The sequence below is a fragment of the Furipterus horrens genome, unplaced genomic scaffold, assembly GCF_987537825.1.
Source record: "Furipterus horrens unplaced genomic scaffold, mFurHor1.1.pri manual_scaffold_1, whole genome shotgun sequence".
NCBI classification, from domain to species: Eukaryota; Metazoa; Chordata; class Mammalia; order Chiroptera; family Furipteridae; genus Furipterus; species Furipterus horrens.
This window is the reverse complement of record NW_028327171.1, coordinates 216913377-216936653: the sequence shown is the minus strand read 5'-3', so window position 1 is coordinate 216936653 and position 23277 is coordinate 216913377. Positions and strand designations below refer to the sequence as shown.

Genomic DNA, 23277 nt, shown 5'->3' with positions numbered 1-23277 from the left:
GCCGCCCGTGGGGCCGGCGCCAAGGGAACGTGCGTCTCAGCCTGAGATGAACTTCCCGCATCCGGCAGGCGTTTACAGTTACAAGAAAGATCCTTTTGAGAAAGCAGCCGGCCTGGGCGTCCGCTCCCCGTCTGGCCCGTGAGAAAGCCCCCTGGGAGACTTGTCCCGGGAGGGGAGACCCATCCGTGGGGGGCTGCTCCTGGGGACCTTACCATGGCGCGCGTGGGAGTCTAAATGCTTTGGCTGTGCCCCCGCATAAGGAGCCGGAGTCGACCCCCGCCCTCCCCGGGAAATCTGTGCCAACGCTGGTCCTGAGTGGCTGTGCAGGGCCAGCCACGGGCCAGGCCCCGAGGGAGGGTGAGGGTCCCGAGGCCCTGCCTCAGCCCCTGCCCAGCCACAGTGACCGAGCCTGCGGGCCGCAGCTCGGGGTCCCAGGTCAGGGGCAGGACGTGCACAGCCCCCCTTGTGGACAGCACATCAGGGCCGGTCCCCAGGGGGCTTCCAGAGACGGCTTGGAGCTGGAGCGCAGCCGACTCTTCAGTGAGGAGTCGGGGTTCTGCACAACCAGCCCAGACCCCCTGGGGCCCCTGAGAGGATGCCTGCTGGGAGCCCACCAAACCCCAGTCCAAGTGCTGGAGGCTTTTATTAGTCCCGTTAGTCCCTGACAGTTTCCCAATGTCATCGTGTTCCTATGTAACCTCTCCATGAGACAGGACACCTGAGGTGGGTCAGGATGCCACGCAGCGTCGTGCGGATGACAGAACCCCGCAGATAAAACCCGGGTGAAGCCTGAGTCCGGGATGAACCGGTCCCACCTCAGGAATGGCCTGTGACTCAGCCCTGTGAGCTGAAACCCTGAGCAAAGGATCAGAAGGGAAAGGCGGGCGGAGGGGTCTGGGGCCTGGTGAGGGCGGGGCGGGGGTGCAGACCGGCCGACAGCCTGGGGCCTGAGTGCCGGGGGTGCCGGGCAGCGGGGCGTCTGTGAGGGGCCTGACCAGGGCCCGAGGGGAGGGCAGACCCCGGCCTCCTGTTTTCATGACGGCGACGGACAGTTATAAACACTTGATCTTCTGGGTGAAAAGGCCACCTTCCACGAACGGGTGCTCACGATGGGCTCACTTCCCGGAGGGGAGCGCGGTCACAGCCGAGACGTTTCCACTTGGACGGTGACGGCCCCGCAAGGGGACCCGGGAGCCCGTCGGCCACGCCCAGACACTGTAAGGAGGGCCGTCCCGGCACAGCCCCCGGATGGGCTTCCTAGGAGGCGGCCCGGCGCGGGGCCTGGCCCTCCAGCCTCGCCACGGCCCGCTTCAGGTCCTGCACGACCAGGTCCACCTCCGCCCGGGTGGTGCCGCGGCCCACGCTGAGCCGGAGCGCGTTCCTGGCCACGTCGAAGGGGATGCCGCAGCTCAGCAGCACCGGCGACGGCCTGTGGGGCAGGAGACCGGCGTTAGCTGCCCAGCCCTGGCTTGTGGACAAAGGCAGCTTGGACGGACGGACGCGGGGCTGAGCCTCCACAGGCCGCCCACAGGCCCGGGGCCCAGACAGCATGGCGGAGCGGGCACCCGACGCCGCCTGGGTCCACACCTCCGTGCCCGGAGCCAGGTGTTGGAGCCGCAGGCCCTGCAGCCGAGACCCGGGGCAGAACCAGGCCAGGCAGCGGCAACCACGGCCCTGGACCCAGCCCTCCCCGGGGGGGTGACCTCACTTCTATTCCAGGCGGCACTGCAGGGACCCCACCCAGGGCCGCGACGGACGCCCGTCCTGCTGAGATGCACTGCCAGCCCCTGCTCGGCCCCGGCACCCCCGCCCCCGGCTGTGAAGGCAGAGGCTGCGCCTGCTTGACCCCTGGGCCAGGGCTTCCTCCTCTCAGGAACGGGCGCCTCAGAGCCTGCCCGAGGGTCACGGGCCACTCTGAGTGGGGGCAGCCCCGAGCCCCTTCTCTGCGCTCCAGGCCGGCCTGGCCTCACTGCCCCTGTGCCACCTCCGGCTGCCCTGGATGCCCGTCACCGACCCCGGCCGTGTCGCTGCGCATGCGCTCGGAGGCCCTGGTGCTGTCCCCAGCTGCACAGCCCACACTCACAGCAGCCATGGCCGGGCCCCCTTCTCTCGCTCGGGGTGCCAGGCCTGCCATCCCACACCCCCGCCTGCACCTGCAAACCAAGTCTGACCGAGCCGCAGCTGCAGGAGCCCCGTTTTCCTGAGGATGAAGGGAGCCCCCGCCGCCCCGCCTGCCCCAGAGCTGCATGTCCTGCTCTCCGGGTCGAGCGCCGGCCCAGCTCCCCGATGCGCCCTGGAGAGCACTTACCGGTCCTCGTGGTCTGAGTGGCACGCGGCTCCCACGCTGGCCTGCAGCACCCTGCACTGCGCCAGCACGGCACGGCCTGCGGAGACAGAACACGTCCCTGCTGGGGCGGGGAGTCCTGGCGGGCCCCTGTCCCCCGCCGGCCTCTTCTCTGCTGCGAGTCCTGGGGCCCCTGCCCTCGTGCCACCTGCCGGAATCTCTGGGCACAGCCCACGCCCCCCGCCCCAGCGCAGGCAAGACACGGGACTGTGGAGTCTGCCCCCAGGAGACGGGGGAGACAGGGAAAGCACCCCCACCCCCCCACCCCCCGGCACGGAGGCCTGGGCAAAGGGGACAGGCCACCAGGTTCCTTCCCGCTGAGCTCGCACGCCGCCGGGGCTCTCCCCAGCGTGGCCCAGGTGCCGCCCAGGGCTCCTCATGGCACAAACACACTGCCGGGCCCGTGACCAGGACAAACTGGCCATGACCCCTTCTAAGGAGCCGCTGTGCCCTGCAGACGTGGCTCCTGGGGCTCTGAGGCCCCTATTGTCCTGCCATGAAATAGAGCGGGTCACCGCCTGGACTTGGGCCTCGGGGACTGGGGACAGCCGGGAGTGCCTGCTGTGTGTCCACAGTGTGATGACCCTACCTGCCTCCAGCGTGGGAGGCGCGGCCCTGTCGCAGGAGCAAAGGGGACCTGCGGATTGGCTCCTGTCCTCACTCCAGCCCTGACCCTGGGTCAAATTTGCTGCAAAAGGGCCTGAAACGAGGCTGGTTCCCCTCCCTCCCTGACAGCTTTGGGCGGCGTGGAGGCTGGGGGGGCCGCCGCAGTCAGGGGGACAGTGCACAGAGCCCAGGCCACCTGGAGGGGACAGCACCAGACTCTGCCCTCGGAGCCGCCGGTCCCCTCGCTGTGACCGTGCAGCGCAGCCCAGACTGTGCCCATCGCCCCAATGGAGAGACCAGGAGGACAGCTGTCACCTTGGAGCTGGGGTCCCCGGAAGGAGAAGTTACACGTGTTGGGGAGCCGCTCGGTCCCGGGAAACAGGCTGTTCAGATGGATTTTCTGACCAAATTCGGCCTGAAAAATCAATGAACCGTTGTTCGGTGGCAGCTCCAAAGGCCCCCGCCCACCAACCACCTGAACTTGACACTTTTCTGGGAGACAGAACCTCACCCCCAACCCAGAAACTAACTCCTGTCGGCGAGCAGCTGCCTGTGACAGACAGGGACGCTGCCGGGGACACCGACGCATCAGGGGACAGACGCCCGCTCACACACAGGCACCGTCTCGGGTGCGTTTTCATCCTGAGTCAGGAAAGGACGGTCTGCTCAGCCTGGCGTCCCTCTGGGGGGTCCGGACTTGCTCACATCTCATTTAAATTCTTTGCTCATGACCCCGGAGGCTCCCAGAGCTGCACCCCGGGCACCAGCTCCTTCCCTCCAGGACAGTCAGTTCCCATGTCCCACCTGCTCCCTGGGGCCGCGCGTCCCCAACGTCCCCACTGGCGCCCCAGTCCCAGGGGACCGCCACGCTCACCGCCAGCCTCTGCTCCAGGTAGTCGCGGGCGTCCCGCATGTGGGCCTCGTAAGCCTCGCAGTTCTCGGTCACCAGCTCGGCAGCCTGGGGACAGCGAGAGAGAGCACGTCCAGTCAGTGGGAAGCCCAGGGCAGCAGGGAGCTTGGAGGGGGCGTTTCTGGAGCATCGCGGACCCTGGGACGGGTCGGTGACAAGGACTCGGTGCCGCCCACACTCCCCCTCAGTTTCCTTGTCAGGCCCCTCCTGGGACCCCGTGCCCCATGAGGCCCCAAAGAATCTCAGCCCAAAGGTCCATCCTGTCTGCCCCGGAGACAGAGATGGCAGGGGAGGCAGGGGCGGGGTGTGTGGAGGGGACACGCGGAGCCAGGAGGGTGCCTGGGCAGGGCAGCCACCAGCACTCAAGGCCACGGCAGGGACAGGTGTGTGCTCCCCTGGGACAGAGTGAGGGTGGCCCCAGGGCCCAGGGACAGGCCAACCTGGGTCTGGACGCAGCAGGACCAAGGCCCTGGACTCGGACGGAGGGTCTGATCTGCGCGTGGAGAAAGGAAGAGACTGGCAGGTGTGGGCAAAGGACGGGAATGACCTGGTCAAGTGCCGGTGGCCGTGGAAGCGGACAAGGCAGACCCTGCTGCTGTCATGGACACAGGACGGACAGGCCTGGCTGCTGCAGCAGGCGCGGGGTCAGAGTGGGGTCAAGGGCACCTGCTAGATTTCTGAAGTGAGAGCCTGGATGGTAGAAGCTCCACCAGAGGAGAGGGATGAGGAAGGAGAGGGGAGGACACCAAGCAAGCAGGTGGGGATGTGAATCTCCCAGGGGAACAGTCAGGACCTGCTCGGTGTCAGAGGCCCCGGGCCAGGGAGGAGACAGGGGCTGGAGATGCAGTCAGTGACCACCGAAGCCCCACGAGAGCCTGGTGGCCTGGAGGCACGGGGCTGGGAGAGCGGGGTGCCCAGGGGGCGTGGCAGCTGCACCCGCCTCTGCGTCTCTCCCATTGCTCCCCTTCACCGCATCCCTTAGTAACAAACCAGCGATCTAGTGCATAGCCGTTTCTGAGTTCTGTGAGCCCCTCTAGTGAGTTAACCAAACCTGAGGAGGGTCAGGGGAGCCTCCCCCGTCCGTTGGTCAGAAGCGCAGGGGACAACCTGGGCTTGGGGCTACAGTGCAGAGTGTGGGGGACCTCATGCGGCTGAGCCCCAAGTCCGCGGCTGTCCCCAGGTAGGCAGGACACCGGTTGTGTCCCAGAGCCGCCCGGCGTGCCGATGCCCCACCTCGGTGCTGGTAACGCTGTGACTGGGGCAGGTGTGGGGGGGACACAGGAGGCGGGCTGCCTTGGGTCCCCAGGGCTTACCTTCCCCAGGCCGGCGATCATGGCGGTGTTCTCCGTCCTGTAAGACAGGGGGTTCGGTCCCGCATCCGTGCGAAGCAATGACAAGCGTCCCAGAAAGGCAGCCTGTCTAGGTGAAAGCCGTGTGCTCCATCGAAGACAAAGTCACGGCGACACCTTTCATACACACGTGCCGCTGATCTGTGACTTTGTCGTTTCGAGAACAGTCTATAACTGGACCCGCACAACGCACAACGCTGGGGCTGGGCTTCTCCCAGTCGCCGCCATCCCCTGGACGTGGCTCCAGGCTGGGGTGTGTTAACGGGCGTCCCAGCGCCTGGCTGGGTCCGGCTCCGCGGGGCGCACTGCACAGCCCGGCCCTTCACTCGTCACCGTGCGTCTGGGCGGCTGCTGGTGGGGGAGGTTGGAGGGGGGGGCTCTCCTGCCCTGGATGGAGCCTCTGCGCTGGGCCGGCGGCTGCATGTGAGCCTCTGCCCTCCTTTCTCGGGGACTAACGCCCGCGTGCTCCCGGCTTGTTCAGCTTTTAAAGCAACAGCCAGACCGTGTGCAGCAGCCCGTGCGCGGGGCCCCAGCCTCTGCTCCCCCCAGCGCGGGCGGTGTCCCCGCCGTCCCATTGGCCACTCCGACAGGCGTGGCTCTCATGTGCCTTTGCTGATGGCAGTGATGCTGAGCATCTTTCCCTGGGCCCGTCCGCTGCCAGGGGGTCCCCGTGGTGACATGTCTGCTCATGCCTCTTGTCCATTTCCTGACTGAATTGTTGGGGATTTTATTTATTTATTTTTTCCTGTTCAGTTTTGAGAGTTCCTTATACATTCCAGATGCCAGGGGGTTAATTCCCCTCTAGGTGAGCTGTCATTCCTGCTCTGGCTGGTCCCACGATGTTCTCTTTGCCTTTCACTCTCAGAAGTTTAATTATATGTTGTGACACAGATTCCTTTCACTGGACCCTGTTTGGAGTTTGCTCAGCCTCTTAAATCTGCAAATCTGGGAAGTTCTCAGCCATTATGTCAAGTACTTTTCCACCCGCCCAGTGCTCCTCTCCTCCGGGACTCGGGAGAGGTCTGCGACTCCTGCTACGGCCCTCGGGGCCCTGGGCTCTGCTGTTTTTCCACTCTGTGCCCTGTCTGCTGTTTAGGTTGGATAATTCTGTTTATTCGTCTCTCTCTGGGTTCACGGATCCTTTCCTCTGCTTCCCTACCCTGCTCTTGAGCCCATCACCAAATTTTTATTTTAGTGATTGTAGCTTTTAGTCCAGAGTCTCCACTTAGTCCTTAACAGCTTTCTCTTTGCTGACACTTTCTATTTCCTTGGTTTCCAGGGTGTTCATCGAAGTGTTTTTACTGTGACTGCCTTAAACTCTCCGTTAGATCATTCTAGCATCTTTGTCAGCTCAGTGTTGGCACCTACTGGTGTCTTTTTTCAAGTTTCTGACTGTCCCACCTCGTTCCCTGGTCGGAGCTTCCCTGCCTGTCCCCGGGGCACAGGTGTTTGTGCCCAGCCCCCTCTCACCCGCAGCCACACAGCGGCACGTCCCAGCCCGGAGGGCCCCGTGGTGGGCACCTCGGAGGTGGCCGAGCCACAGCGGTGAGGGAACTGATGCTTTGAAGCAGCTTAAAGAAACTGAGATCCCCTTCCTCATCCCAAAGCCTGCAACCTGTGAGTCCAAAGCGTAGACTCAACGGAGGAGCCAACACTGGCCCAGCAGCGAAGGAGACGGGGCTACGCGGTGCTGCCCAGGGACAGAGAGAAGCCACCGCCTGGGACACGCAGCATGGCCGCGGGGCAGAGGCCCCGTTACCCGCCTTACCCCGGCCTCAGGCTCTGCTCCTGTCCGCCTCCGAACAGCATGGGGTGCAGCGGGGTCTGCTCCCCGAGCCCCCGGACGTAAAGCGCTCCGATCCTGGGCCCGTAGAACTGAAAGGACAGGCCAGTCATTACTCAGCGAGGACCTTCCAAGGACATGTGCGTGCTTAGTGCTGAGAGGCTCCCACAGGGCCACGGCTCCGCCCCTTGCACCCCTCCGGACACACCGGGGTTACAAAGGCCTTTAAGGACGTGGGGCAGGGTGGCCCTGTGTCCCGGATGCGTGGTGGCAGAGCCCCGTGCACGTCACACGGTCAGGTGTGTCAAAGGACAGAGCTGGGAGTAGAGGTCCTCAAGGGCTTTCTCTGAGTGTGAGTCCACGTTCTCACACCCAAACTAACCAAAGCTGGTGAGAGTCTGGGTGCCAGGCAGCCCCCCGCCCAGGAACTAGCTTAGTATCTGCCGAACCACAGGGCGCTGGAGAGGTGCAGGCTGTGGCCGGCGTCGGGGTGTCTTCCTGGGGGACCACTTCCCTGCTCCCCCGTTAGGGTGAGTCGCTACAGCTGGACCTGCACACGTACACTGAGGTGCAGACGGCACTTTCCGGAAGCCCACGTCTCCCATCCTTGGGGGGGCAGAGGGGCCTACGAGGGGCCTGCACAGCCCCACGCCCCCAGCTGCAGGGACCATGCCCCGCCTGGCTACGCAGCTGCCCCCCTTCCCAGGCCTTGGTGCCCTCCTATGGCCTCGCCTGGCCGTGCCCCTCCTGCCCCGGGGGGACATCTTGCGGCCGCTGGCCCCGCCTGTGAGCTCCTGAGGGCTGTGGGCTGCCCAGCTGTCAGGAGGCACTCAGGTGGCAGGTGGCAAGGGACGCTGTTCAGGCTCTGCTCTCAGGGCCCCTCGGGTCCCCAAGCCGCCCCCCGCAGGCGGTGCGCACCTTGTGCCCCACGATGGTCAGCAGGTCCACGCCGAGGTCCTGCACGTCCACGCGCATCTTGCCCAGGGCCTGCGCGGCGTCCGTGTGCAGCAGGATGGCCGGCTGCCCAGCTGCCGCCCGCTCTCGGTTCAGCGCTTTCACCCGCCGGCTGATTTCGGGGATGGGCTGCGGTGGGGACACGAGAGAGCAGAGCGAGGCAGGAATGTCACGGAGCCCAGTAAGCGATGCGGCAGCTGAGCGGGCAAACCGCAGGAGAGCCAGCCCAGACCGTCCCGCCGGGCGCCCGTGGAAGGAGAGAGCGACTCACCATGATGACGCCCGTCTCGTTATTGGCCAGCATGATGGTCACGAGGCAGGTGGCCGGGCGCACAGCCGCAAGAACGTCCTCGGCCTCGGCCTGCCCGCTCACCTTGGACACCGGGACAAAGGTCACCGCTGGGGTAAGAAGCACAAGTGTCGACATTAATCTACGAAGCATCCTCTCGACAGCTCCCTGGGACGCGGCTTCACAAAAGCACTTTCCGCAATTAAAAAGCACGTGATTGTAAACGTTTTGAAAACTATAAAGAAGGAATATAAACCCCCCTGACCACCCCACCCAGAAACGGTCAACTTGATGGCTTCCTTAATGAAGCGCAGTTAGGGGGTGGGGGGCTTGCTCTGCGCAATGCTCTCCTGTCTGCCTCTCAGGGACCATGAACTTGACCTCCACTCACTCAGCCTGAGCGAGCACTTGTTCCGCACGTGCTCTTATTACTGCAGACGGAGAACAGCGGAGGTGACTAAACAGAGGGTTTTGGTTCAAAAGACAAACACACCCCCTCCCCCCTCAAGGCCCCTCAGAAACAGAGAACAGATATATTTCTAAAGAGGGGTGAGGAGCCCCCGGAGAGAGGACAAAGGACCGCGGTGTTAGATGGACAGGACGAGGGCAACAAACTCAGGACGCTAACGTGTGGATGGGTCCTTGGCCGTCCACGTTCAGGGCACACAGCGCGTGGAGAGCAGGGCGGGGCTGGCAGTGAGGCGGAGGATGGTCCTGGCGGCCGAGCACCCCGCCTTGCACCTGGAAGGTGGCAGGCACCCAGGGCTCTGGGATGGGGTGGGGCCCCAGGGAAGGGCGAGACCTCAGTGTCTGCTCCAGGACTCGGCCCGGAGGCCCAGGGGAGGCAGGCTGGCCTGGACTGTCTTTTTATGAAGACCCGAAAAGACACGCAATGTCAACAACCCCAGGGCTACGCAGGTAAACACCAGGAGAGGCCACACCGCACCCACTAGGGTGGGGGTAATAAAAATGCAGACAGCAACAGGTATTGGCGAGGACGGGGAGGAGTGGGAACCCTCCCGGCAGCTGCTCAGGACGCACACGGTCACCACGGGACCCGAGCCTGAGAGACAGGCAACGTGCCCGCAGACACCACTGCAGACAAAGGCTCAGTGACATTATCGTCAGGCCAGGTGGCACCCTCTGGGAACGGACGAGGACAACGCGACTGTTAGTCACATAAGACAAAACGTACTCATCTGCGTAAAGGAGTTAAGTCTCAGCACACGCGACCACATGGATGACGCGTGGAAGCGTGCTGATAAGCCGGTAACGGAAGACCACCCGGGCCATGATTCCGTTTATCTGAAGAAGTCCGGGTTCGGGAACCCTCTGAAGACAGAGAGCAGATTGGGGGCTCCCGGGCTGAGGGAGGGGGCGCGCCGTTAGCAGATGCGGGGGTTCTTCGGGCGAGGACACCATCTGTGTGCGAACGCGGTGGCTGCGCAGCTCTGAGTGCGCCCACGTGGCGGCCAGGCTGCTACACCCGTGGCAGTCCGCACTGTTTCCCTCACGTGCGTTTTTATACTTTGTAATGATGTGTGTAATTTTACACGGGGTTAGAGGCAACAGTAACTAGGGACCGTGTGGAGCCAGCGTCCCTCGCTGTGCAAGTCAGGCAGAAGCAGCAGCAGGGAGAGGGCGACCGAATCAAAAGTTAGACCGGACTTAAACAATTTCTTAAAAAAATTTAACTGGTGTCTTCAGGTGAGCCCAGCAGGAGGAAAACCTTTCCGCCCACCACACGGGAAAGCCCGCGAGGCGCCCGGGCCAGGGAGCGGCTCCCCGCAGCCCCTGACCCTGAGGGCGGAGCCCCCCGCCCCGCACCAGCTCAGGCAGACCCGGCGAGAAGCGGAGGCCGAGAAACCCCCTCCCGCTTCAAGGAGAGGGCTACCCTCGGCTGTCTTTGGGGAGAAAGGCTCTTAAGTTTTCTTGTCTTTTAAAACATTTCCTTCTTCTTTTTCTGAAAGTGATCTTATTTACTTTCAGAGAGCGGGGAAAGGAGGGAGCAGGGGAGGGAGAGTGGCATCAGTTGGTTGCCCCCCCTTAGTGCCCAGACCAGGGACGCAGGCGTGCGCCTCGCCGAGAATGGAGCCGGTGACCTTCCGCTTTGGGGGTGACGCCCGCGCCAGCCAGGGCAGCTCTTAGGTTTTCAAGGTCAGTGGTCTTCACCTGTGTCGAGACCTCGCACCACAGGAGAAGTGAAAGCTGGACCAGTTCCTTCTGTGTGACAGCGGCAGGGCCACTGCCACTGTGGCCGGGCGGACTCATCGCTCGGGCCGCCCTCCTGCCTGACTGGACGACCATCTCTCCGTTTTCTTATATCAGAGGACACGGGGGCCGACGGCTGGCCGGCACCTGCGCGTCACGCTTCCCACCGCTGCCCGTGGGGCGGCCTGCGGGGACAGCTGTGTGCCCTGCACCCGAGGACAGCCGGGAAGTCCGAGTGCAGGAGGGCAGGGAGCCCGCTGCCCTGTCCCCAGGGCCCCCCCGCACCGAGCCCCTTAGGCGGGGGCGGCGGCGCTGTCCCTGCTGGGGCCCCGCCAGGCTGGCCACTCACCGGCCACGTGTTCCTCCACCAGGTGCTCCAGGGGCAGACGGATGGAGTCGTGTTCCACGGTGCAGGTGACAATGTGAGGCACGGCCCCCTCGGCTGGGCCAGGATGCTTGGCCGGGTCCCCCTCCGAGGTGTGGGTTTTGTGGAAATGCGTCACCACAGAATGAATCACCAAGTTATTTGACTGCAGAGACAGCAAAGACCACTCACAGAAACTGTCCTGACGGCAGAAGCAGGTCACCACCCAAATGCATCCTGTGGTCCCGGGCCACCAGCCCCCAGGGCCGCTGGTCCTGCAGTGATGGTCACAGTGCCTGGCGACCTGGCGGCAGCCCGCCCCCGCCTCAGCCAGGCGACCTCGGCTCTGCCCTGCCAGGCTCAGCTTCCCCTTCCGAGGGACCCTCTGCGCTGGTCATGGCGAGCCCCGTCCCGGCTGCTGCAGGTCTGGGCCACAAGGGGTTAATGCCAGCCCCTTCCAGCCTTGAGGGACGTCTGCTTGTCCCAGGTTCTGGCTGTCAGGAGCAATGCCGCTACCCACAGTCCTCACCTGTCCCCGGTGCCCACGCGTCCGGTGTGTCTAGGACATGTACCCCGAGTGGGACTGCTGGCTGCGAGGGTCAGCGTCTCCCCTGCGCCAGACGATGCCACCACCTTCCAAGTGCATTCCCGGCTTGTGTCCTGCCCAGCCGGGCTGGGTATCACTGCCCTCCCGCCCTGTCCCCGTTTCCCCGCACGGGGACGCTCCATGCGGACGGGCGTGCAGGGGCACTTTGCTGGTGTTCACTCCGGGACCCGGGTTCCGTGGGAGGCTGACACCTCCTTGCTGGGGCAACCGCCCAGGCTTCTTTGTGAAATGCGTTTCCAAGCATCTCGCCCACGTTTCTGTTGGGTTGTCTGGCTGCAGGTCCTGACACTGTCTCGTCACCTGCACGGCGCAAACACCTTCTCCCGCTGTCGCTCGTCTTTTTATTCTCTCCACGGTGTCCTTGGGTGACTCAAAGTGTCCTGCGTTGTTGTGCTGGGGCAGAAGTTATCCGTCCCTTCTGGTTAATGCTTTCCTAGAGTTAAGGAAGTCATCACTGTTAAGCACCAGAAAATATCAACTGAAGCCCTGGCCGCATAGCTCAGTTGGTTAGTGTCGTTGCGATCCACTGAGGTTGTGGGTTTGATCCCCGGTCAGGGCACGTACCAGAATCAACCCATGATGCTTCAGTAAGTGGGACAGCAAATCTATGTCCCCCTCTCTCTCTCAAATCAATAAATAAAAAGATAAGAAATATATATTAACTTATTACCTACACGCTTTATGCGTTTTCCTTTCCAGGACTAGGTCTTTATTACACCTGGAGTTTTGGGGGCTGTGAAGCTGAACCCACTTCTGTTTCCGCTGCGCACATGGCTTTCCCAGCGCCGTTTACTCCTTCCCGCGGCTTCCTGTCCTCCGGGCCGGCCCTGGACCCGCAGCCGGGACCACAGGCACACCCGGCTGTCCCGAGCACACCAGGGCAGGTGGCCCCGAGTCACGTGACAGGTCCCCCTACGCACGGCGGGCCATGTCCCTGGGTCCTTAGTCTTCAGGACGCCTTACGAGTCTTGGCTTTTGCAGTCCCATCTAAATGAGCATGTGAGGCTCCACCAGGAAAGGGTCAGAATTCTGACGGAGGTCGCACTGAATCCACAGCGCGACTTGGAAGGAACGGATGTGTCTACGGTGCTGAGCCCTTCAGTCTGCGAACACGGTCCTTCGCTGCACTGACTCCGGTCTTGTCGGGCGGCTCAGAATAGTCTGTTGCTTTAAGGTGGGGGAGGGCCTCACAGATTCATTTTGACCAGATTTGTTTCCATATATTTGATGTTATTTGTTGTTCTGGTAAACACCCACTGTGTTGCTGGTATTATAAAAACGCAGTTGAATAAGTTTGTTAAATCCTCTTATGAACTCAAATAACGTAGCTGCAGCTTCTTCGGGTTTTCGGGGTGGACCGTCACGTGAGCCACGGACGGCCTGCGGGCCTCCCTTTCCAGAGCCAGTGAGACACTGCCTGTCACTCACGGAGCCATGGGCTCGGTGCCATCGCGTGGCCTGAGCATCTTCTCCCCATTTAAAAAGAGGTGCAGGGGCCACCCCTCACTCCCAGCAGGCGAACACCTGAGCAGGGCTTTAAAGGGCCGCTTCCGGGGCGACGGAAAGGGGGCACGTGCGGCACTGAGGCAGCACCGCAAAGCAACGGGATTTGCGGGTTACATTACACATATCCTGCCAGGAGCCCGGAATTTACTTATGAGATAAAGGCTGCTAATCACATCACGCGTTTATCAAACAGCAAGACCAAACATCACTCTTTCTTTAACAAGCACCACCAAGCGGTCCGCGCCTGTTTCGTCCTGGCCCTGGCGGCTCGGAGCGCGCGACCGGAGACGTTACCTCGGTGCCCCCGGAGGTGAAGACGATGTCCTGTGCTCTGCCCCCGACCATCTTGGCGAGGCTTTCCCGTGCTGCGCTGATAACGCCCTTGGCCTTCCTACCTGGAGGGACCAAGATGCAGATTCATTAACGTCGCTCACCAAGCGAATCCGTGTGTTTGCAGAAGGGCCAGGATGAGGGTGTGTGCGATTGGAGCTGGCAGTTCCAACCCGAGCGTCAGCGTGGGCGCGATAACTTGCCGCCATCTGGGGGGACCAAGTGCAGGGGCAGCAGGGAGACACCAGCCCATCCGGGACCACGACCGAGGCTGGAGGAGCTGCTGTGAGCCAGACACACCCACGGGAGGGCGCCCGGGAACCCGGACATTCCAGACACGCTTTTCTCCCCCCCCTCCCCCGACGCCAGCGCACAGGGGAAATGGAGGCCCCCTGCCTCGCCTCCCCCTCCTCAAGGCAGGGGAACAGAGGGTGGGGAATTAGCTCCTGACCGCACTGCGAAACCAGGACTCGGGGCTCCTCGGAACAAAGCCCAGGGCGCTGTCACCCCTGCGGTCCCGGAGGGGGGGGGGCGGTGGGGGGGGAGGCGGGGGAGCTGCCTCAGGGACGCAGCTGCCTCGGGGGGCCACGCAGTCGCGCTGCCCAGCCTCTGCGGCTCCAGGAACCAGCCCCCCCACACAGGCAGGGACAGAGAGGCTCCCGGGCAGGGACCCTGAAAACATCAGTGGCCATTCCCACTGAACAGTCCTCAGACCAGCCATCTCCCACCGTTTCCGCTTTTACAACGGTCAGTCCTGTCTGCAACAAAACAAGACCGCCAACAACCTGAGCAGGCACCGTGACATATATAGTTATATGTGTAATAAAACCTACGTAAAAATGGGGTGTGGTAAAAATAGACGCACCACGTAGTGCGCAGTCCGGACGCGGCTGCGCAGGTTCTTGCTGTAAGCAGTGCCCGTCCTTAGGAAGAGCCAGTCACTGGGAGTGGGGACCCGTGAACAGACGGCGGGGATGTCGGTCTGCAAAGGCAGGGGGGCGGCCTGGCTCCCACGATGAACTCCTTGGACAGTCACTCAGAAGCTCATGGGAACCTGACTCTCTGTGTCCCTCAGCAGGACCCGAGTCCTTGGCGGTGAGGCCACGTCCCCATCCCCCATCCCGAGGCAGGGCCCGCGAGGCTGTCAGACTGTGCGTACGGTGGGCAAAGCCCCAGCCCAGAGCGGGAGGAGCCAGGTCCACGCGGGACCAGCTGCTGACAGCGGATGCACGCGACCACAGCCTTGGCGCTGTCCTTCGGTACAGCCCCCCGAGGGAATTATTATTAAGTTGTAATAATGACTGTGAAAGTAACTGTCATTCTATCACAAAGGCCGCTGTCCTCCCCCGCACCTAGATATCAACAAAACGTGAGCTGCAAGGCATTTCTTAGTAATGGCTCTTAATTTGTGGAAACAAGGGCTGTCAAGGTACAAGAATATTATTTCTCCCTGAAGGGTATTTGTAAACTTCTCCCTATTAATTGCTTTTATTGGCATTTGTTTCCCATATTGTCAAGGTCAATACACCGGGAAGTTCAATGTTACTGGAGGAAAGGTGAGGGCCAAGGAAACGTCCAGTTTGGCCATAACACAGGCACCAGCAAACCGACTTGTCTGTCAGCGACTGGGTCCCCTTTTTGAAAATGCCATCAGCTCTCCAGCCGCAGCGAAACGTGACACCAGGTGGGGAAGCCCCGCAGCTGCTGCCGCTGCCACTCCTGGGGGAGCAGGGGCCGCCCCCCCATCAATCCGGGGGCGCGGCCCGTGTGAACGCTGGTTCTTCTCATGCCCCATGGTTCTGGGAATTTATCTTAATGACCCCTGATGACCATCCGGTCAGAAAGGTACAGCTTTAGCTCACCATCCGCAAAACAGTACGCAACTCTGCCGTAAAACTAGAGACTTTTAAGCAAATTATTCTCCAAAACCTCCAATTTGATGCTCCACACCAGGAATTTTGGCTGGTGTGCTGCGGGGAGTTCTGAAACACACGCAGGGGGCGCGGACCTCTCTTCCCTTAGATTGTGAAGTAGAAAAACGACAGCAGCCAGCCCCGCGATCGCTGTCTGGTGGGAATGCCCTGTCCTGAAGCAAAAATACAGAGGTGATACAATATATTATATGTGTATATATGAAAAATCTTATTGGTCACATTGTATAATAAGGTTGCATCTGATTGGTTAGTTCTTGGTATAAGAGATCTTTACAGACAGGTATAAGCACCTGATTTTTTTTTAGCTGATGCTCTCAGTGTTTCCTGTGTTTTCTTGTTTTCACATTATTTTGTCTACATCAGTGTTTAAATGTAGCCAATAAAGAGTCACAGATAATTATTTCCTAAGTTAATTCTTTAAAAGATTTTATTTATTTATTTTCAGAGAGAAGGGAAGGGAGGGAGAAAAGAGGGAGAGAAACATCCATGTGTGGTTGCCTCTCACATGCCCCGAACTGGGGACCCGGCCCACAACCCAGGCCCGTGCCCTGACTGGGAATCAAACTGGTGACCTTCCAGTTTGCAGGCCGAGGCTCAGTCCACTGAGCCACACCAGCCAGAAGTAGGCACCTGATTTTAAAAAATCACTTTAGAGCAAAAAGGGTAGGTAATTACTATTATTATTTTTTGTAAATCAATCAAAATTATACCTATATTTTTTGTCAGACCAGCAAAAAATATAATACATTTGTGTATGCCCCAGAATGTTAGTAATCAGTTTCCGTGGGCCATGAGATGAGAAAGGCTGAAATCGCTGCTCTACATTAAAACAAGAATAAATGAGAACTAAGAACATTTCTAATTAAAGAATTTAAAAGTAATTTTCATTTTTATAAAAGACCATGATTATTTTTGATCTTGATGATTTAAAAGATCTATTTTGCAAGTTTTGTAAGGCTCAACTGAGAGACATGTGAAAGGGTTTTAATAGGCACACTCATTACAAATAACCCCCAATACGACGTCTGTTCTTCCGAGAGAGGGGGACGGGGGCATGTGGCCGGGGTGGAACACGGTGGTCCCCACCAGGCTCAGCACGCCAAGCTGGACTTCCCTGAAGAAAGCTGCCAAGAATCGGAGCTCAGGACCTGCCGTTCACACAGCCCATCCACACCCCCACCCCGTGTACGCCTGCGAGCGTCAGTGCCCCCCCCCCCCCCCCCCCCGACCTGTGCGCCAGTGCGCGCCCCTCCCGTTACCTGCCGGGTGCGGGCTGCTGGGGTTCCCCCAGGCGTCGCGCATGGCCTCGGTCACGGCCTGGATGACGGCGGGCTCTAGGGGGCTGGTGGCATTATAGTCCATGTACACGCTCCTGCAGGGACAGGGAGGACGGGGCTGGGGACTCGCAGCAGGGCCACCACGTCAACAGCAGCGCGGAACGGCCCAGCGGCGCGCTCCTGAGTCAGTCATCGCAGCGCGCGGACCGGGCTCTTCCTCCCGACGTCCCCGGTTTTCTGGGAGCAGGGTGGGGGTGGGGGTGAGCCCGGCGCCCACTCCTCCGCGCTCCCTCCCTCTCCGCTCCCCCCAGGGGGCAGGTCTCCCTGGGGCAGGCCTGCTGCTGCTCCCTTTGAACTTCTGGGTTTCTTCACCTAGAATGACCACTCCCCCCACTTCCTTGCGTTGTTGTTTATGCTCTAACTTGACCTGGTGGTGAGGGTCCCCGCAGCCACCCACCCCTTCCTTCCCACCCCCCTTCCCTGCGGCTTCCCCCTCAGCTCTCCTTGTCGCTGGCAGGGGACCGGTCCCTTGGTGACTGCGTCCACAGAAAGTGACAGAGAGCAGCTCCAGGGGCTCTGCTGGTCCCCTCGCTGCCGGTCCCCAGCGCTGAGCACGGTGGCCTGACGCAGCAGGGGCTGGACAACAGGCAGACGCCACAGAGAATGCACCTTCTCTGCAAGACCCTCCTAGGCAACACTTACCTGTGTCCCTTCTGACCAATATTTAGACCTTCAGAAACTTTCATAACCGGACATAGGAGGTAATGCTGCCTGATAAATTATTTTACCTAACTTTTAAATCAGCGACAGTGTTTAAACAGATCCACATGAAAATTCAAACACAATTACCAACCATGGCTGTAAAAACATCGTTTTTTGTTTTTTTAGGAAATCGCCGTGCTGACCTATGCAGGCATAATCCATGACCACGCTTATTAAATCCCGCCAGTTTCGGCCTCCATTAACATTTTCCACTTCCTCTGGGAGCTCAACATCCCTGCAGAAAGCAGCCTGTCCCGTGCCGGGTTCAGGCAGCAGAAACACTCTAGCTCTGTGGCCCCTGCTTAGTAAAGTGCAGTAAATACACAGCACCACGTTACCTGGTATTGCCAAACAGCCCATGGAAGCCTGACCCCACACAACAAGCCGGCTGCTTTATTTACCCTGTGGTAGTTGTGATAAAGCGAAGCTCCGATGTTCCCTCAGCCTGTTAGTCTATAATTTTGTAGATACACTTTACCAGCGTGGGAGCCACATCTATATTCAGCTTCTCTTTACATGTAATCAAAAAATTTAAGCGGGCATAGGCTATAATTCAGATACAATTTAGTCATAACGCCATACCAAGTCCTTATAAATAATCAGGAAAGAGATGTTTAACATTATTGCTTAGTCGTATAAAATGGTTAATTTTAACCAAATTGATACTCTTATTTATAATCTTTCCTATACCCCCAAAAAGTTCCTTCTGTGTTTAAGTAAAAAATAAGAGACACGTTTTTCATTTTCACCAACAACCGAACTGAACGACGAATGCATCTGCCGTTTGTCCCGCCGCCTTCCGCCCCCTTTCGGCAGCTTCACAATCCCATCCCCCAAAGCTTCTTACCTTTTGGAGCAAAGACTGTTCTGGCGCCTTTTGCAGCCCCCCAGGGAACTGAAATTCTTTCCACTAAGAGAATTTTGTAAAGACCCAAATAAACGAAAACCCCGAGGTGCGATGGCTGGTGAATACGGCGGAGGAGTCAGACCCTCCCAGCCGGGCCGTGCAGCTTTGGCCTGGTCGTCAGAGAGACACGCGGTCTTGCGCTGTCCCGATGGAAGAGGGTGCGTTCCCTGCTGACTGATTCCGGATGCTTTTGTCGGGCTCGGCTCTCAGCGGGTCTCACTGGGGGCCGTGCTCGTTGGCATTAGTCACTTGGTTTTCCGGAAGGAGCTCATAACAGAGGACGCCCCCCAGTCCCACCGTGTACGCAGCATCCCCTTCTTTGGGTGAAGCCCGGCCTTGCTGTGGTTGGGGGTGGTTCACTTCACTTGCCCGTGGCCTCTCACGTTCCACGTTATTGTAATGTATCCACTTTTCATTGCCAGTCACAATTTGTTTCAAAAACGAAGTGTTTTCATTATGTTTAAGTAGAGAACTGCATGAGGAAATACGGCCAGGAAGGTTTTTTCCCTTATGTGGAACCCAGACAGCAGAGCCATTAACATAACCACGCTGGCGTAGACGACTTTCGGTGTTTGGTTTGGATATTTTGAGTATGTTCGCTATCTCCCACATGGTAGAACACGGATTGTTCTCAATTAACGTCTCGATTTGATCGTTGTCAATTTCAACTGCTCTACCCGACCCTGGAGCGCTGTCCAGTGAGAAATCTCCAGCACGAAACTTTGCAAACCACTCCTGACGCATTCGATCAGTTACAGCCCCTTCTCTGTACACGGCACAAATATTCTTTCTGGTGTTTCAGTTGTTTTACCTTTCTTGAAATAATAAGGCATAATATGCCAAAAATGTTGCCTATTTTCTTCCATCTTCAATAATAAAATGGCTACACAAAAATTCACCAATTTTAATGTTTTTAAAAAATGCATGCTGATATGAGAGCTGTCACAATACAGTCTAATAAAATTGTTTTGAATGAAGTTAAGGACAACTAAGCACTGCTAGAGCCATCTTATGGGAAAAAAACGAACGAATTTTTTGGGCAACCAATACTTCCAACACTACCTCAGAATTAATCCTCCTACGGAATGTAACTGTCTGGAGCGGAAAACAAACGAACCACACTGCAGAGCTTTCTCTTCTCCTTAAAGATTTTCAAGTATTATAGGAACACAGCCTCATGAAAAACCTGATTGAGAACTTGGACTTCCATCCTGTTTTACTAATTATGATATTTCTCTGCGTAACAGCATGTCATACCAGGAACTACTGCGACTATGAGCTATTTTCTAGCTTCTTAAGTACGGGACACCTCTACTAGTGTAAGGACGGGACACAACCCCACCTCTATTAGTGTAATTACGGGACACAGCCCCACCTCTATTAGTGTAATTACGGGACACAGCCCCACCTCTATTAGCGTAATTACGGGACACAGCCCCACCTCTATTAGTGTAATTACGGGACACAGCCCCACCTCTACTAGTGAGGAGAACTGACTAATCAATCTCAGGTAACTCCAAAGGGGAAACGGAGGCACCAAAGGGTACACCGCCGTTGGCTCTGAAGAACCTGCTGCGGTCCCTGAAACGCCAGATTTACAACAACAACAGCAGCACAAAAGACGGCAGCGCCAGCCGCCCCTTCACCCGCGACAAGGACCCTGAAATAGGCAGGAATCCTGTGTTCCCCCTCCAGGCACCGTCTTGCCTCCTTTTCGCCGCAGCGGGTGTGCGGCTGCAGGCGGGCGAGGCTGGTCTCCAGGGGCCCTCAGTCTGCGGCAGTTACAGAGCTTGGCTTTACCCCAATCACCCCCCCGATAATTTCACATATCGGTGAATTCCCTTCTCTCCTTCACACACAATGTGCACGCTGATCATGTCCTGTTTGCTACTACTTGACCAAGCTCGGGACGTGAATTTTTAGCTCACACTGCACCCCCAATCTGATGACAGTCACGTCTGCAGGGAGCAGCGCTCTCCCAGCCTCCTTTGTGGGTGTGCGTCTCCCTGCGGCCCAGCCTCTGGGGCTGGGGCTGGGGCTGGGGCTGGGCACGCACTACAATCAGGTTTTCTTCCCCAGTAGCTCCAATAATCCGTCCCTCCACAGGTGGCAGGTACCCCAGAATGAGATACAGACTTCTAAATCCTGCAGACCCTGACACGTCTCTGAATAACTTCCATTTTTATATCAGGTCTTCATTTCCTCACTCCATTCTTCGTTCTTATTTTTTTCACTGCCCGGTGATAGATTAAGTTCATGAAGTGGCTGTCTTCGGGAGGCAGATACTTTTAATTCCAAAATTGTCACTGGTTCACCTGGGCTTGGCCTCTCTATTGCTTCTGCTGGCCGAGGGGCTTGCATACCATGCTCCTGAAATCTGAGTTTCAGTTCAGATCTTTCTTCTCAGTAAGCAGTCTTGCCTCCAGCTTTGCCCGGCTCAGGTGCCTCTTCACGATCACGTCTACCTGTCGTACAGCCTGCCGTGCTTAAACACCAGCAGGACCAGCCCCTTCACGCATCACAGGAGCCTGGGACACCTGGGTGGTCTCGAGATCGAAGTGCTGACTGCATCCGCGGCTGTAGCACCCCAGGTGCATTTCTTTTCCTGCTAATACAAGCGCGGCCCAGCCCTGGCTGGTGTGGCTCCGTGGGCTGAGCACCGGCCTGTGAACCAAAGGGTCGCCGGTTCAATTCCCAGTCAGGGCACAGGCCTGGGTTGTGGGCCAGGTCCCCAGTCGGGGTGCATGAGAGGCAACCAACTGATGTATCACTTGAACATTGCTGTTTCTCTCCCTCTTTTTCTCCCTCCTTTCTCCTCTCTCTAAGGATAAAGAAATAAAATCTTAAAACAACAACAACAACAAAAAACCCCAGGTGAGGCCCACACCCAGGGACCGCAAGACGGTGGGCTTACAACTCCCCCTCGGCCTGACGGCCAAACCACAGTGTTTTAAGGCGCTGCGTTGTCTGTAAGCTGCTCCCAGTCACCCGGCAGGTGCAGGGCTCTGGGGCTCTGGGCAGTTTGGCCGGCCAGGGCCCCCCTTCTGACTCGGCTCTGCTGTCCCACGCTCGCGGTGTCCGCTGAGTGACGGCAGCTTTCCAGCCTGCTGCTCGGCGCTTCCGGCCGGACTCTCAGACGAACGCCTGGGCGAGCTCTCTGCTCCATCACCCGCCACTCCCTTAAAGTGCTGTCGGCGTTGGTTCCACACACTCCGCGCTACCAGTTTCCTAACCGAAAGGCAAAAAGGCACCCGAGTCTCCTGCCCCCGCGGACTTCCCAGCTCCCCTCCGCTCTGTCCCGACCAGAGAGCTGGTCTGATTTTAAAGGCACACACACTCCTCATATTCAGGTAAAGACGATTATAAAAAAAAAATTAAGAGTATTTAACACATTCCTGAAGTGGGGCGCAAAGCCACACACAGGGCAATGCCTTACCGCCACCCTCGCCCGCCCCCTGCCCCGCCAGGGAGGCCCGGGGACCGGAAACGCTCCCAGTCTGCGCCCCGCGTTCCCAGGAGCTCGGGCCTGTGGCCTGGCGGCGGCTCTCGTAACCCTGCGTTCCCAGCCCCGCTCGACCGGCGAGCGCTGCGGGTTCCCCTTCAGCGCATTCTCTTCCCCCGCCACCACCCCTCCCGCCTGGATCATTGAAACAGACCCAACGGTTTCGCTGCGGTCCCCGTGCCCCAACCCCGCGGCGCGCGGAGGGCTTCCCGGAGGAGGGGTCGGCGGCTTCCCGCGGCTCCCCTCGCCTTCCCCGCCCAGCGCGCACCTCTCCGGCGGGCTCTTCTCTTCGTGGCCGCTGGGCGGACTCGCCACGCGTCCCCGCGCGTGCGTGCTCGGTGCCGCGGTCGCCTCCATCCCGGTCGCGACGTGCCCGGCCCCACTTACCGGCCACAGGCGCTGTCCCAGCGGCCCAGCATGCTAAGCCCGAAAGCTGCCCGGGGATTCGAGGGGGGAGGCGGGGCCGCGAGGACCGGGGCGCGTCCGGATTGGCTGAGTTGGGCACCTCGAGCCAATCACCGCGCTTCAGCGGGCCAGCCTCCCGGGCTGGGACAGAGGGGGATGGTGATTGGCTGCGCGTGGTCAGGTGACGGTCCTGGGGCGGGGAGAGGCGTGGTCACGGCCGCGAAGCGCTGGCGGGAACCCAACATGGCGGGACCCGGTCCGGTCCTCACTGTCCAGGGCCCTGCGCGGGTCCGCGGGCGTCAGCGGAGGGCGGCACCCGGGGCCGGGGGCGACGTGGGCGGGGTGGGAGGAGCGGCCCGGGGGCGGCGTGGGCCGGGCTGGGGGCGGCGGACGCGGCAGGCGGGGTTCGCCTGCGTCCGCCCCGCTGGACCGGGCGCCCGGAGCGGGACCGGGCGCGGAGGCCGACGGGCCACGCTCATGCGCCTCCGGGCCCGGGGTCTCCTGAAGCCCGCGCCCAAGGCCCCCGCTGGAGGGGCCTCTGCATGGGCGACGCGGGTGGAATTAGGGCTCATTCGCTGCGCTGGCCCCGGGGGCGTCTGGGCAGGGCGGTAGATCCCGGCGGGCTTTGGGGGGTGACGGCCGCGGGGAGAGCGAGTGCGGGGCCGGAGCCAGAGCGAGGCGGCCGGGCACGGGCACAGCGACACGCCTGAGCGCCTTCCGCCGCGCGGGAGGAGCCGGGGGCCGCGGGCGTGGCCGAGCCTCGGAGGTGCGGTCGGGAGACGGGCGAGCGTCCTGCCAGGCGTAACAGAAGTCGCGCGGGTTGTAAGGGAGGCCCGCGCCCCGCTTCCCGTCGCTGGTGAAGCCACGGCCGGGCCACCCCGCGCATACCTGTCTCCAGGCCGACCTGAGCAGGGCGCGTGCCGGGCGCGAATTCGGACCGCCGCGGAGGCCGCAGCCTTGCCAAGGGGGCGCTGCTCCGCGAGGCAGCGGAGGCGACAGAAGCCCCTGGCGCGCGTCCCCCCGCAGCGACAGAGCCAGGACTGGGGCGCGGGACGCTTTGTCCGGAGGATGCGTTTTAATGGGCTTTTCAGGGACGAGCGCAGTGGTCTCCCCGCTCGGGGCCAGGAACGGTCTTTCCCAGCCCTCGCAAGCCTCGACGTTCCCCGTCGTCCTCGCCTCTCATTCGGGCACACGGAGCTGTTTCTATCCCAGCGCGGCCAGCCCTCAAGGACGGGCC

The 23277-nt window shown here is 60.1% G+C and overlaps 1 protein-coding gene across 1 annotated transcript; it reads right to left on the bottom strand.

Annotated features, from left to right (window-relative positions):
- Window positions 1-1084: 1084 nt before the first annotated feature.
- SCLY (selenocysteine lyase) lies at window positions 1085-22035 on the bottom strand. Its single transcript, XM_090285206.1, has 12 exons — window positions 21904-22035; window positions 16447-16559; window positions 13218-13318; window positions 10796-10976; window positions 8218-8345; window positions 7911-8075; window positions 6978-7084; window positions 5174-5210; window positions 3825-3908; window positions 3266-3365; window positions 2309-2384; window positions 1085-1429 (listed from the first exon to the last, which is right to left on the bottom strand). Exons 1-12 carry the CDS (start codon window positions 21990-21992, stop codon window positions 1258-1260), a joined length of 1353 nt encoding a protein of 450 aa, XP_090141332.1. The 5' UTR covers window positions 21993-22035; the 3' UTR covers window positions 1085-1257.
- Window positions 22036-23277: the final 1242 nt, after the last annotated feature.

Excerpts from the sequence above, each read along its gene's own strand:
- SCLY (XM_090285206.1), bottom strand. The coding sequence starts at position 21,992 with ATGGAGGCGACCGCGGCACCGAGCACGCACGCGCGGGGACGCGTGGCG. Across the intron at positions 2,385-3,265 it reads CCGGGGACCCCAGCTCCAAG|GCCGTGCCGTGCTGGCGCAG; the intron begins GTGACAGCTGTC and ends CTGTCTCCGCAG. Across the intron at positions 1,430-2,308 it reads CACTCAGACCACGAGGACCG|GCCGTCGCCGGTGCTGCTGA; the intron begins GTAAGTGCTCTC and ends CCTGCCCCACAG.